Consider the following 14,675-nt stretch of genomic DNA (forward strand, 5'->3'; position numbering starts at 1 on the left):
ATGAAGCAGGGGCCATGCTATCCTTGCTTCATGTCCCAAAAAAAATGAAAGCAAGGAATTCAAGCAGGCTTAAATGAAGACAAGTCCACACAATTCTTTAATAAACCCCTAAAAGAGCCAGAAAAGCTAAATTTTGGATTTAAAATCATATACAGAGAGTTTTTGGTCGATTTTTGGTCGATTCTGGTCCTGTGGCTGCAAAACAAGCCCAAATCATCACTCCTCCACCACTGTGGTTGACATGAGGTGTTTGTGCTGATATGCTGTGATTGGTTTTTGCCAAATGTGGCGCTGTGCATTATGGCCAAACATCTCTACTTTGGTCTTGTCTGTCCAAAGGACATTGTTCCAGAAGTCTTGAGGTCTGTTCAGATGCAACTTTGCAAACCTAAGCCATGCTGCCATGTTCTTTTTAGAAAAAAAAAAGAGACAAACCCTTCCAAACAAGTTTTTTTTTTATTGTACTGTCATGAATTTTAACATGTTAACTGAGGCCTGTAGAGTCTGAGATGTAGCTCCTGGGTTTTTCATTTTTTTAATTTTAATTTTATTTGTTTCTCTGAGCATTGCACAGTCTGACCTTTGGGTAAATTTGCTGGGACATCCACTCATGGGAAGACTGGCAACTGTCTTGAATGTTTTCCACTTGTGAATAATCTTCCTTACTGTAGAATAATGGACTTCAAATTGTTTGGAAATGGCCATAACCCTTTCCAGACTGATGGCAGCAACAATAGCTTCTCTAAGATCATTGATGATGTCTTTTCTCTTTGACACTGTGTTAACACGCACACCTAAATGTTTCAAACCAGCAAACTGCCAAAACTTCTGCTTTTATAGAGGTGATCATGCTTAATCAAAGAAATTTGATAAGCAGTACCTGATTTACCATGGAAGCAGTAAGGGTTTTAGTTTGTCAACCATTGCTTTTCCATTTTGGTCTATTTTTTGATGATAATACTAATGCATGGTGCAATATGGCATGTGTTGTTGTTCATCTGAGGTTGTATTTACCTAATTTTAAGTATCTATCTATCTATCTATCTATCTATCTATCTATCTATCTATCTATCTATCTATCTATCTATCTATCTATCTATCTATCTATCTATCTATCTATCTATCTTATTTGATATGATATATTACACAAAAGACAAAATTATTTTATTTTAAACAATTACATTTTATTCATTTCAAATTAATATCTAAAATAAATAATTGTATAAATACAATTTAAAAATGAAGCAATGTAATCCACGTGACGTCACACACACACACACACACACACACACACACACACACACACACACACACACACACACAGCATAACAGTGAAATATAGTAGGCTATTTTACTATTCATATAGCCTCTGCGATCTGTCGCGATTGTTTCGATTTGTAACTTTGACATGTCATGCTTAGCTCTGATTGGTAGGTCTCGTGGACATCTCTGCTTCTATTGGTTGAACAGCGCACATTGACTATGAGCGGAAGTCTTTCAGAGAGGGGCAGAGGTGGGAGACTGTCCCGTTCAACAAAAGTGATCCTTCAGGGAAAGTTGCCGGTGGGAATAGATTCAACGCCGTTTATCAAATCTAAACAAGCTCGACAAGAATGGAGATCGAGAAAGAAGTTAAAAAGGTACGCTTATTAAACTGGTCATGGTTCAAAGGGTTAGTTGCTGAAACATTCGGCAACGCCCTTAAAGGTAAAGCCACTGCCATTGTTATAACGTTACATGGCGAAACATTTGGTATAACGACTTGTTGGTTTCGAGCATGGTTAAAAAGCTATTTCTTACATTTATTAAGAAATAGGAAGTGGTCATTAATAGGAAGTAAAACATAGAAGGAGGATCCTGGTACCTCTTTATTTGATAGGAAAAAATGAATTGGAGTTGATGGAGCCTTTAGATTTAAATGTTTCCATATTGTAAACAAGCTGCAAGATGTTATCATTATTATATATCATTCTGCAGATACATTCACTATTTTTATAGGGGTGTTACTGCAATAATATTACAGTTATTCAACCACAAGCCAAGTTGCAATATGTTGTGACATGCATGTACAGTAAAGAAAGAAGTGGGTTTTTGCAAGATGATGATGTAAAGATATGAAGTTCCACTTCTTGACAGTTTAAAGTTATAGTTCAACCCAAAATTATAATACTACTGTTACTCACCCACCCACATGTCGTCTAAAGCTCTTCTTTCTTTCTTTCTTTCTTTCTTTCTTTCTTTCTTTCTTTCTTTCTTTCTTTCTTTCTTTCTTTCTTTCTTTCTTTCTTTCTTTCTTTCTTCATTTCTTCTGTGAAACACAAAAGATACTTTGAAAAATGTTTTTCAAAGACAATGAATGATGAACTGAAGATGTCAAGCCTCAAAAAGAACACAAATTCAACATAAAAATAGTTAATATGCATTGTGCACTTTGTGTGATGAACAGATTAAAATTTAATCTAAATGATTTGTTCAAATCAGACTGGTCTAGTTCTTGAGTTCAACTTGCTGATTCAATGATCCAGTCAACACAGTTAACATCTCACTGGAGATATAATAAAAAACAAATTATTATAAAGAAGACTTAAATTATACAAGTATTAAGGACTACTTTAATGATACTTTTATTTTACCTTTGCATGTATTTTGAAGCTTGAAAGTTGCAGTCAACTTTAGAAAAGTGGAAAAGTGTCCAACAGTCTTCAGAGAATTGTAATTTTTGCATGAAACAGACAGTTTCTCATGTATATAACATTTCCACATTTTTACAGTTGCAACACTAAGTGTACTAAGAGTTTAAGAGTCTATCAAAGAAACGATTAAAAAATGTTACATTTGTAATTTTTAAAGCATCTTTAAAAGATGCAATATTTTTCGCCTGCTAAATCTTTGCGAGAACTGCAAAATTGTCATGTTTTTAAAAGCAATAATTGAGGCTTGCACTAGTGTTGGTACAGTATAAATAACAGTAGTTACAGGTTTATGCCATAGTTTTGCCGTTCAACAGATCTGGAGGGATCTCTCCGTATTTTAGGCAGAAAAAAATCCCTCCAGGCATTCTCCATCTTGATAAATACTTGACCTTATAAGGCGGTCTTCCAGCTCCGGAGGATTACTGTTGAGAAATGCTGAGACAGGAATGAACTTTATAATCTAAATATTAGAATATCTAGTGAAGAAGACTGGTGTCAGATTCTTTTCTTTCCTTTAATTATGTTAATTATGTCCTGCGTCATACTGAAGTGTTTTGTAAAGTCTTTTATTTAGTCCTAAATAGTAAGTTCTATGAAGTTTTAGAAGCACTAGATCATGTATCTAAGGAGAAAAAAGCCTCTTTGAATCTTGTCTGCTTGTCTTATGAGAAACAGACCTTTCAGACAATTTCACATGTTAAATTATGGAACAATTAGGCTAAGCAAGTAAAGCATACATGAAGTGTGAGAGAAGTGTCCATGAACATGTTACATGTTGGTTCCAAAGTAATTGGAAACACAATTTTTTTTTTATGAACTTGGGGGTTGGACTATGTTAGAAAATAAAGAAATAATAGTGAATATTAATAATAATTTGGTCCCAAAATTTTGCTAACCCGAGTGACATCTTAATATATGCTAAATTTGCTAACCTTTTACCTGTTTTGGCATAGTTTATTTATTTAGGCTTTTTTTTTTTTAAAAAATTGGAAAACTTTGCATTATAAAAACACACTAATATTGTTAAATATTATTACAATTTGATATAACTCTGTTTTTTTTCCAGCAGTCATTACTCCAGGCTTCAGTGTCACATGATCCTTCAGAAATTATACTAATATGCTGATTTGCTGCTCAAGAAACATTTCTTATTATTATCAATGTTGAAAATTTCCTTCAGGATTTTTTGATGTATTGAAAGTTCAAAAGGACCGCATTTATTTGAAATAAAAATCTTTGTAACATAAATATCTTTACGATCACTTTAAAGCGTCCTTGCTGAATAAAATTATTAATTTCTTTTGATCTCCTTAGGTTAATAATGACAATTTTCTGAAGGTTCCGCACATCCTTTCACTGGTAATTTGTAAAAAAAAAAAAAAAAAAAAAAAACGTAATAAGAGTTTCATACCAAATTTGTGAAAAGTGCCAGGTGGTTAATTAAAATTCCATAAACTATGCAAATGCTTTTTAAACTTCAGATGATTTGATCAACACATGCGTTTGATACGTGTTGATTTCTCCAATGTGTCTTTATGCATTGTTTTGGCAGATAACCCTGGGCCATGAGATTGGAGCCGGAGCTGCCTGTCTGAAATGCAAGGACAAGTGTGAAGGTTTTGATCTTCACTTCTGGCGGTTTGTACTTGCTTCCTTCCTATGTATTTGTGTAGTGATATTGTTCATGCGTGTGGTTTACACTGTGAAAACTGTGTAATCATGTTTGGGCCATAATTGGTTTGACTTCTCTGTTTTTATCCATCATCATCTTGAAAAACAAGGCAACATGCGGTACCAAATCTATCTGACAAATACGACAAGAAAAGTGTCATGCTGAGAGAGCTCTGGCCATTAGCTGCACTCGACCAGTTTTTCTGAAGCGAGAGTCACAGGTGCCAAGATGCCCATGCCAAAGCTCTATTGCCATTCCCGAGCGCCCTCGTGGGGCTTCAGGAATTCTTTGAATGAAAAGACGTCAATGTGGAGGTCATTGGATGCAGAGCCAGAGACTTCATCTTTGTGTTTGTTTCTATGCAGCAGAGATTGGCGACTAGCCATCCATTGGCTGAACAGAATTAGTGACATCTGAGCGGGAGTAAAGTGACTCAGACAGGCGTAGGCCCACTTCCTGTTCCTCATCTTCAATTCAAAGTCTTTCGTTTTTAAAACGCTTTGGGTAAAAACATCTGTGCTTTGATGCTTTGGATCACTGACATGCTGAAACATTTCTTTTGGGTGAAGATAAAGACTCTTTGGATTTTTGGCTAAGATTTATGTTGTAACATTTCCAAAGACCATCATTCTTTCTGCTTGGCTCTTTTTGATATGTTAAACGGCTCAAAGTGTCCTTAAAAGGGGCCATGTTCTACTTTTGTAGTATTTTATTTTCTTCCCTTGTCATGTCAGGGTTTCTTGCACCAAAAAGTCATAATTTAGTTTTCCGGATTACCCTCTCGCTGACCCTGCGTTCACAATAGCTGGGTTTCCATACAAAGTTGCGAATGTTACTTATTGAGCACATACATTTTTATGCACATCTTGGTGTTTCCATCCAGCATTTTTTTTATGCAATATGATGAAATTCACATTAAAAATTGGTGGATGGAAAACATAGCTAATTACAGTGGTTTGAAGCAACAAAGTGACCAGAATTGTCCATTCAAATTGTCAACAAAGAGTTTTTCATGACATGTCCCATATAAACCTTAAGTCAACTTGCAGATAAACAATGCACTTTATTCTGCTCTACAGAAAACAAAGTCTTTTCTCAAAATGTTCACAGGTCTCATTGAGTGCAACACAAAATGGTTTATTTATTTTATGTTGCGGTAAGAATCATGACGAAAGGGTTTCAGCATGTAACCCACATAGTTCTTTTTCCAAGTAATCACTGAATACTCTGTGCATGCCGTAACTCGACGTGCGCAGCAATCCAAACTAGTGTCATCAGACTCTTAACTTAACAAAACAGACATAACTCAGAGAGACAGAGTAATAATATGCTACTCTCATTCTCTATCAATCATTGTTTTTTCCCTCCAGTATTCTGCGGTTTGATTCTTCATACAGTTCAAATGTTTGGGGTCAGTGTCTTATGTTTATGTTTTCTATTTTTAAAATATTTTCAATTAATTATTCCTGTGACTGTGAAGCTGTATTTTCAGCATCATTAAGGGCCGTACACACCGGGACGAATATCGGCGCGCGTTATTCGCCAGCGTTTTTCAACGCGTTTTTTGTGTTCACACCCAAGCGATTTTCGCTGACGATGAGCCGAGTGAACATGCAAATTCATTCCCTGACATTAGATGGCGCTTAATACCACTCCATAACAGTTCTCTTTTATCAAGATTTTTGTAGTCGCTGTCGCGTTTGTTATATAGTTCTTTATGTTCCGACACCAACGAGACCAGCAGCTCTACAATCATCTTGCCTTGCATCTTCCCGGCAGTGTAGACGCTACTCGGCGTATATCTTCTTCCCCGTTAGGCCGTGTGTCCACCGTTTTTTTGCCAGCTGAAAACGCTAGACGCTCTGCTGAAAATGCCTAGCTCTAGGCGCTTGAGTGCGTTTTTGCAGCACGGCGTTTTTTCAGTTGAGACGCTTCGTTGCTATGATACAGAATATCCACAGCATAGTTTACTTGTAACTGGGTTCGCAGATAATTTGTTTCATACTAAAAAATTATTTTTCATCCATTTTGTTCGGTTAGCTCTGCTGGTTGATGTCGTTGTACAGAAAGAATGTTGTGACAGTTGGTCGGTGTAGTATTTGTCCCGCCCCTCCTCCACTGTGATTGGACGGCTGGGTAAAAAGTGACAGTGATGAGCGCAGCGCTTTACCCAAAGCTGAACATTCTTCAACTATCGGCGACCTGTAAAAAGCGCGCTTCAGCGTGAAAAAGACGCTCAGCGCCTCGTTTCGCTCATGGCGTTTTAAAAACGCGGCGCTCCCATTGAAAACAATTGAAAAAACACGCCAGCCGCGTGAAAAAATGCTTTGGTGGACACACGGCCTAACGTATGTGTGCTCGGCAAGACCGTTTTGTGTTTGAGCGCCCCCAAGTTGTGTTTTACTGTAACTTCAGAAGCTCCAGACACGTGAACAAAAGCGGCAATCTCATTGGTCGGGTAGTTTTTGACGCGGCGCGTCAAACCAAAAAAACGAACCCGAGGCGTTTTTTAAAAAATTACGCTTTTACGCGTGGCGTTTTTCGCGCCGGTGTGCACACTCACATTGGCGCCCTTTGTTTAGTCACGAGGCGTTAAACGTCGGCGAATATCGCGCGCGAAATTCGTCCCGGTGTGAACAGGCCTTTAGTCTTCAGAGTCACATGATCCTTCAGAAATCATTCTAATATGCTGATTTGCTGCTCCAGAAACATCAATTTTGAAAACTGTTGTGCTGTTTTTTGTAACATTGTAAATGTCTTTTACTGTCATATTTAATCAATTTAATGCATCCTTGAATAAAAGTATTAATTTATTTCCAAAAAAATCGAACTGACCGCAAACCTTTGAATTGTAGTGCATTATTGAAGTGTTTCCACAAGTGTTCACCCCGAAATAAAAATTCTGTAATTCTCTTTATCAGAAAGATTTGCCGAAACTGCAAGTGCGGCGTTGAGGACCATGACGTGCAGCTCGAGACGGAGGAGAATAAGAAGGTGGGGAAGCTTTTTGAGGACACCAAGTACACAGGCCTCATAGCCAAGCTGAAGAAAGATGGCATCCCGTCTTATAAAGGCAACCAAGTCACGTTCAGCATCCCGGCAGCCACCATCAGCACTGCTACTCCTGTTCCTGCTTCCACTTTTGTCCCCGGCTCCAGCCAGACCTACACCCCCAGCTCTCAGTCCGCTCACGCCCCACCTGTTGCTGCCACTGCGGTCCCAGGAGCGTCAATTCACTCCCCTGCAGCCCCAGCAACAGGCCGTACTGCTGCATCAGGAACAGGCCATCCTGCTGCTTTAGGGACAGGCCATAGTGCTTCCATCCCATCTAAAGGCCCTGGCGCTGCCACTACTGCTGTCCCAACCCCCACAGCAGTGCCTGCCAAGACAGATGTGGTTAAGTCAGTTACCTATGAATGGGCTCCACCTGGGATCAACCAAGGCTTGGTAACTCTCTTAATCTTAAAATCATATACTGTGATTTACTATACATTACATTATATTTCAATTAAATGTATATATATATATATATATATATATATATATATATATATATATATATATATATATATATATATATATATATATATATTCAAACTTGTGCTTGAAGGTCAGTTTGTAAATGTACTATGATACTTGTATCCACTAGAGGTCACTGTTCTCTACTTCTTCTTTTTTAGACTTTAAAAGTTTGGAAAACGTTTGTGCTCTCCCAATATTTTGATTGTCTTAAAATGCTGAATAATAGAAATATAATTTGCATTTATAATTTAGCTGATACTCAAAAATGAGGTAAAAACAGAAGTTTGAAATATTAGAAGTTATGTTACTTTTTTTTACTTTTTTTAAATAAAAACATTATTATTCAGAAAAGAATATAAAAATGCATGTTCTTTTAGTTTTAATTAAAAACTTACTTTGAGTAATGAAAAGTTACACCTTTCATTAACAGAAATCAAGCTGACCTTTTTGTCTGTAGGCCTATATTGTTCTGTTATTTTCTGTAAACTTTCTGTTGCAAAATTATACATAAAACTTAAATTATTATTTTTAATAAAATAATAGAATTATACATTTATATTTATTTTTATTATTAATATAATTCAATTATTCCAAAATATTTATAAAAATATCTCAAAATATGTATATTTTTTTAAATATGAAAGGAATGCTTCTTCAAGAATAAAAGTCCTGTCACTCCTTTGTCATTTATTTTTAAATACCCTGTTTCAATCAAAAATACATCACATTACAGAGGTCAAATAAGAGTTGCAAATCCCGTTTCATATTGACCAAAAAACATCATGTTTGTCCTCTCAGGCTCTGCTCTACATGGAACTTCTGCCTCCTGAGCGGCGACCCATCGCTGGTTCGGCGGGAGCGGATTACCGTAAGAAGCAGATGGCCAAGCAGCTTCCCGACCACGATCAAGACCCTGAGCGCTGCCACGAACTCTCACCCAGCGAGGTCAAGCTAATGCAGCAGTATGTCCGAAAGTACAAGGATGAGGCTTTGGGCATAGGCGACATCACCTTGCCCGAAGAGATGGGGCTGCAGGCAGGTTTGGCCGGGGAAAGGGGCCCTCAAGGTGTCGGGGCTGGAGGGAAGCCTGGTGCTGGAACAACAGGGACACCAGGAGACAAAGGTGATGCTATCGCTACAATGGGAAAAGTTGGCGCCCCAGGGGCTGATGGAACTTCACTCAGTGGACCTGCTGGTAACTACGTAAGTATTAACGGTAGTAATGGACACCTATTGTGAATGTGAATGTTGCTTGCCATGAATACTTTTCTCTATTACATACAAATAGCGTCTGTAACCTTTTTATTCTCATTATCCCTTTACATCTAAATGAATCTCAATCTAGATTATTTCCAGTTAAATGTCAACATTTATTAATGAAAAATCCCCTTTGGAGTTGTTGAGCAGCAGTATTTATTTCCACCACATGTGCGCCACAGGAGTCAAATCATTCTCCTGTGCTTATCTCCGGATTCACTTGATTAACATAAGAGCGGTTCATATACTGCCAAGCCTGTGTTACTCAGGCAGCTGGAATGAACGTTATGTTCTTCCAGAGATCTTCATAAATTACCACACTTAGTCCCTGTGGTTATGTTCGAGCTCGGGTGGATTTTTCCTAAATCTATTGTAAGCATCTGAAATCTCATGATGGAAACACATGTATGCCATCAGCCTAATGTTCTTGCCCTTTTTAAAAGGATAGTTCACCTAAAAATGAACATTGTGTGTGTCTTTTTATTTACTCAACCTAATGTTGTTCTAATGTTGCCCTGGAACACATAAGAAGAATTAAAACAATCTTCAGCAGCTCTTTCGCATAGAACAACAGTTCATAGCGAACACATTTCTCATGCTCTGAAAAGCACCATACATGTGATCCATACAATTCCTTCACTATATTTATAAGTCTTCTGAAGTCAAACAATAGCTTTCTGATGAACAAACCTGAAAATCTTGCCCTCTGCTGCAGCTTTCTAAAAACAGGTTATTGTATAATAAAGTTTAAAATTATAATTATAAAACAGATATAGTTACGAGAGATAAAGTTATTTTGTGAGATATGAAGTCATATTTATATTAAATAAATTTGCATTGTAAGATATACAGTCATAAATATGAGAAATAATCAGAATTATGTAAAATAATCACATTGTGTGAGTCATTTTGAGATATAAAGTCATAAATACAAGAAGTCGTAAGTGAAATAAAGTTATGAATATGAGAAATAGTTATTATTGCATGCAATAATTCCATTGTGATAGTCATAAATATAAGAAATTGATTATCTGAAAAAGTAGAATTATGAGATATATCGTCATATTGTGAGAAATAATGTTAAGTGTATCTAATAATTACAACTTTATTTCTCATTAAGTCATAAATGCAAGATGTAAATTCATAATAATGCGAAATAATTATATTATGATATAAAGATCAATATATATAATTCACATTGTGAGACTGAAGGCATAATTATGATATATAAAGTTGTATTTTTTTGTGAGATATGAAGTAATTATGAGAAATTGTCACATTTTGTCATATAAAGTAATGTAAATCTTGGGTCTTTTCATTTATTCCTATTTCCAATGTTCATGTGTCAACTGTGGTGATGATTTTTCGAAGTGAACGTCTCTGGTCTTGTTCATTAATGCCAACCTCCCCCCACTGTATTTCCCCCCTTTCATTCTTCATTGATGTTTATGCCAAGCTGAACTCATCACCGAATCTCTGCCCACAGTCATGCCACCGGTGCCAGCTGCCCATGAAGAAGGGTGAGCCGGCGGTTTTCGCCGAGCGGGCAGGTTACGATAAACTCTGGCACCCTGCATGCTTTGTGTGCTGTAACTGCAGCGAGCTACTGGTGGACATGATCTATTTTTGGAAGAAGGATCAGCTGTACTGTGGCCGCCATTATGGAGATAGCGAAAAGCCTCGGTGTGCAGGTTGCGATGAGGTGAGTGGAGGCAAAGTAATTCACATGGTCAATGTCACAAATTTGCTTACATTTGCTTAGCAACCTGGAAATAGTTCAGAATCTTCAATAACTTTATAATCGCTATGTTTTAAATGTTTCAAAACCATAACTTTGATCATTTCCAGGTTTAAATGAAACAAAAGGTCAATGGCGCAGTAGTCGGCTCAATGTACATCGTCCTATATGCCAAGTTCAAGGGTCCATAAAGAAAGATTGGTATAGTAAAAAAGGCTGGAAATTTGGATTTCGTTAGATCAGTAAGGCTACTATAACAGCCTTTTGTCTACTTTAATGCATCATCTGTGACAGCCGAGAAACAGCGCCGAATATTGGGCTGATGGTGCAATAGGTGGCTCAGTCTGCATTGTCTTAGATGACAAGTTCAATGGTTCATAATGAAGATTGATACAGTAAAAACTGTTCAAAATGTGGATTTTGTTAGAGCAGTACCTCTAGTAAAAAGTCCTTCTGTCCACTTTAACGTATCCACTGTGGCACTTTAGAAACCACTCTACGAATTGGGCTGATTGTGCAATAGGTGGCTCAGTGTGCATTGTCCTATTTGCTAAGTTCAATGGTAAAAAAAAAAAGGATTAGTACAGTAAAAATTGCTTAATTTTAATTAGTGCATTAACTTTAGTATAAAGTTGTTATGTCCGCTTTAACGCATCATCTGTAGCGGCTGAGAAAGAGCGCCACAAAATGGGCTGATGGGGCAATACGGTACTGTGCATTATCCCACATGCCAAGTTCAAAGGCCAATAAAAAAAATTGGTACAGTAAAATGTGCTGAAAATTGGAGCAGTTATTCTAATAAAAATCTGTTATGTCAGCTTTAACGCATCCTATGTGTGGCCATGAAACCGTGAGCTGATGGCACAATAGGCGGCTCATGTGCAGTGTACTATATGCTAATTTCAATGGTTCATAAAAAAAGATTGGTACAGTAAAAAGTGCTGCCGATTTTCAATGTCATCTCAGATGTTTAGACCCCACCATATGTTTCATGTTAAAATCTGAACAAGTCTTTGTAAAATAATGAATGCAATTTTGTTGAATGTTCTTAAACTGTTTCTTATGTCGAATGTTCTTAAACAATTATGTGTGTGTGTGTGTGTGTGTGTGTGTGTGTGTGTGTGTGTGTGTGTGTGTGTGTGTGTGTGTGTGTGTGTGTGGTCTAAAGCTCATCTTCAGTAATGAGTACACTCAGGCCGAGGGCCACGATTGGCACCTGAAGCACTTCTGCTGTTTTCACTGTGACTGTGTGCTGGCTGGAGAGACCTACGTCATGGAGAAAGACAAGCCTGTTTGCAAACCCTGCTACATGAAGAACCACGCTGTGGTAAAGAGAAGAAATTCCTTACTTTCTCTCTCCCTCACTGTTTCTCTGCTCTGTTTGATTTTGAGTATCTTTCTTTCTATTGGATGTCTTTTTATCTTCCACAGAAAGGAATGTATAAATGAAATAAGACATTAATATGTGTTTAGTAATAATAGTAAAGTAATAGTAAAAAGTAATAATAATAAGTAGCCAATAACCTAGTAATATGATATATATATATATATATATATATATATATATATATATATATGTATGTATGTATGTATGTATGTATGTATGTATGTATGTATGTATGTATGTATGTATGTATGTATGTATGTATGTATGTATGTATGTATGTATGTATGTATGTATGTATGTATATATATATATATATATATATGTATGTATATGTATGTATGTGTATGTATGTATATATCTTAGTACAATAATATTTAAATGTTTTATCAATTTAATTGCGGTTGGCATAACATGAAATACATTACAGTTACGATAGATAGATAGATAGATAGATAGATAGATAGATAGATAGATAGATAGATAGATAGATAGATAGATAGATAGATAGATAGATAGATAGATAGATAGATAGATAGATAGATAGATAGATAGATAGATAGATAGATAGATAGATAGATAGATAGATAGATAGATAGATAGATAGATAGATAGATAGATCATTGAAACAATTAGCTTTACAACCGTTGTACAAGTATTATTCATGTCACGCCTAAATGGAAGTGAAATCCTGCTAAGCCTGGGCTATTAAAACTAACATGCTCGGCATGTGTTTGCCAGCCATATTGGTTCAGGAGCAGGTGAAGGAGATTAAGGAAGTGCCAGTGACATGATAATCAGAGGAAAGGGAGGGCGGATGCGTTTATAATGGAGTTGTGTGATATCGGACACCACCGTTCTCTCTCAACGCCTGCTTGTCCAATGACACACAGCTCTTATGACTCATCTGTTAGACATCAGCTTAGAAAGGAAACTTCAGACATTCAAATAGAGCAGACTTTTTATATTTTATCATCTGTAAATGATATTAATATAATATTTATAATAATTATTCACACACATATGTACAATATAAGTATATATTATACTGATATAATAATGTTAATAATTAATAAGGGTTGCTTCCAAATAACTTTGATTGCACTTATTACATGTGCAATCACACTGGTGCATCCTGGGATGCCTTGCTGAAGGGCATATAAAATATACATAAAATATTAATTATTATTAATGATATTAATTATTATATTAGCTATTCAAATATGAATACATTTTTTATGTAATTTAATCATTATAAAGATTTAATATTACTTAGAATAAATTATTCATATGTTCAAAAATAAAGCATAATGCAAAATATACATATTTAATGTTTATTTAATATTTATATCCCAGAATGCACTAGCTTGATTGTGCCTGTAACATGTAATCAAAGACCTTTGTCACAAGTGTTATTTCAAACAAATACATTTACTATGAATTTTTCCATGTCTCTCTGTGTTCACAGAGTTGTGCGGCCTGTCAGAACCCCATCGAGCCTGAAGCTCAGCGCGTGTCGTATGGAGAGCACCACTGGCACGCTGAGCCCCAGTGTTTCCAGTGCTCCTGCTGCTCCAAGTGCCTTATGGGCCAGCGCTTCATGGCCCTGCAGGGAATGCTGCTCTGCTCCGTAGAGTGCAAGAAAAAGGTCATGGCCTCATGAAAGGAACACCTAGGAACTCTACTTTATTTGGGAAAGTGCTGAGAGCACTGTAAACCAGTTTATCCCTAACGCATTACTCATAAATATATACTCCCACTATTTTAGAAATTAATGTAGTTGAATGACCAATCTTAATTTTCATGTCATTTGAATGGTTTTTGAGTAATACGGTGGAGCAGCGGCTGATGAACCAACTTAATAAGTGTTGTCAACGTGACAGTGTCTTTATTAATAATAATTTAGTATTAATAAACAAAAGCAATGATGGCTTTTGTTTTTTGGCTACTGAATTTTTTTTCCGTTTCTTGGTCTAAAATAGCACTTTATGTTTTTCATAGCTTTCATTTTGTAATCCAATAAATGTTTTGCAGTAATATGAATGGATTATTTTCCCATCTTTCCACTTCAACTATGTATCCAAATATCCATAATATCCAAGTTCGGGATCTCAAGGGACAGGTGTTACGTTCATGTTAACGTCTTGACCGTTTCACACCATTGAAAATTCCAATCTAGGCCGGCACTTTTGGGGAAAACTTAGTCCTCTGTGTGTTTTCTTACACTTAGCTGTGGAAACCGGGCACAATTCAAGGAAGCCCGGTTCCATTGTCTCTAATGGTGGCGAACTTAAGACTACGCCGTCATTTCCTCCCATCGTAACTGTCCACGGTTGCACGAGGGGCTCTACTGTTTCACCTCCCCTCACCTCACGCCACTCTAGGGTGGAGTTTTCCAGGAGGGAATTC

At 36.6% G+C, this 14,675-nt stretch overlaps 1 protein-coding gene across 1 annotated transcript; it reads left to right on the forward strand.

Moving 5' to 3' along the window:
- The first annotated feature begins 1,312 nt into the window (after nt 1-1,312).
- tes (testis derived transcript (3 LIM domains)) lies at nt 1,313-14,307 on the forward strand. Its single transcript, XM_081355607.1, has 7 exons — nt 1,313-1,640; nt 4,246-4,331; nt 7,287-7,812; nt 8,686-9,090; nt 10,631-10,846; nt 12,051-12,209; nt 13,735-14,307. Exons 1-7 carry the CDS (start codon nt 1,614-1,616, stop codon nt 13,927-13,929), a joined length of 1,614 nt encoding a protein of 537 aa, XP_081211733.1. The 5' UTR covers nt 1,313-1,613; the 3' UTR covers nt 13,930-14,307.
- Nucleotides 14,308-14,675: the final 368 nt, after the last annotated feature.

The sequence above is a fragment of the Scardinius erythrophthalmus genome, assembly GCF_964197995.2.
Source record: "Scardinius erythrophthalmus genome assembly, chromosome: 24".
Lineage (NCBI taxonomy): Eukaryota > Metazoa > Chordata > Actinopteri > Cypriniformes > Leuciscidae > Scardinius > Scardinius erythrophthalmus.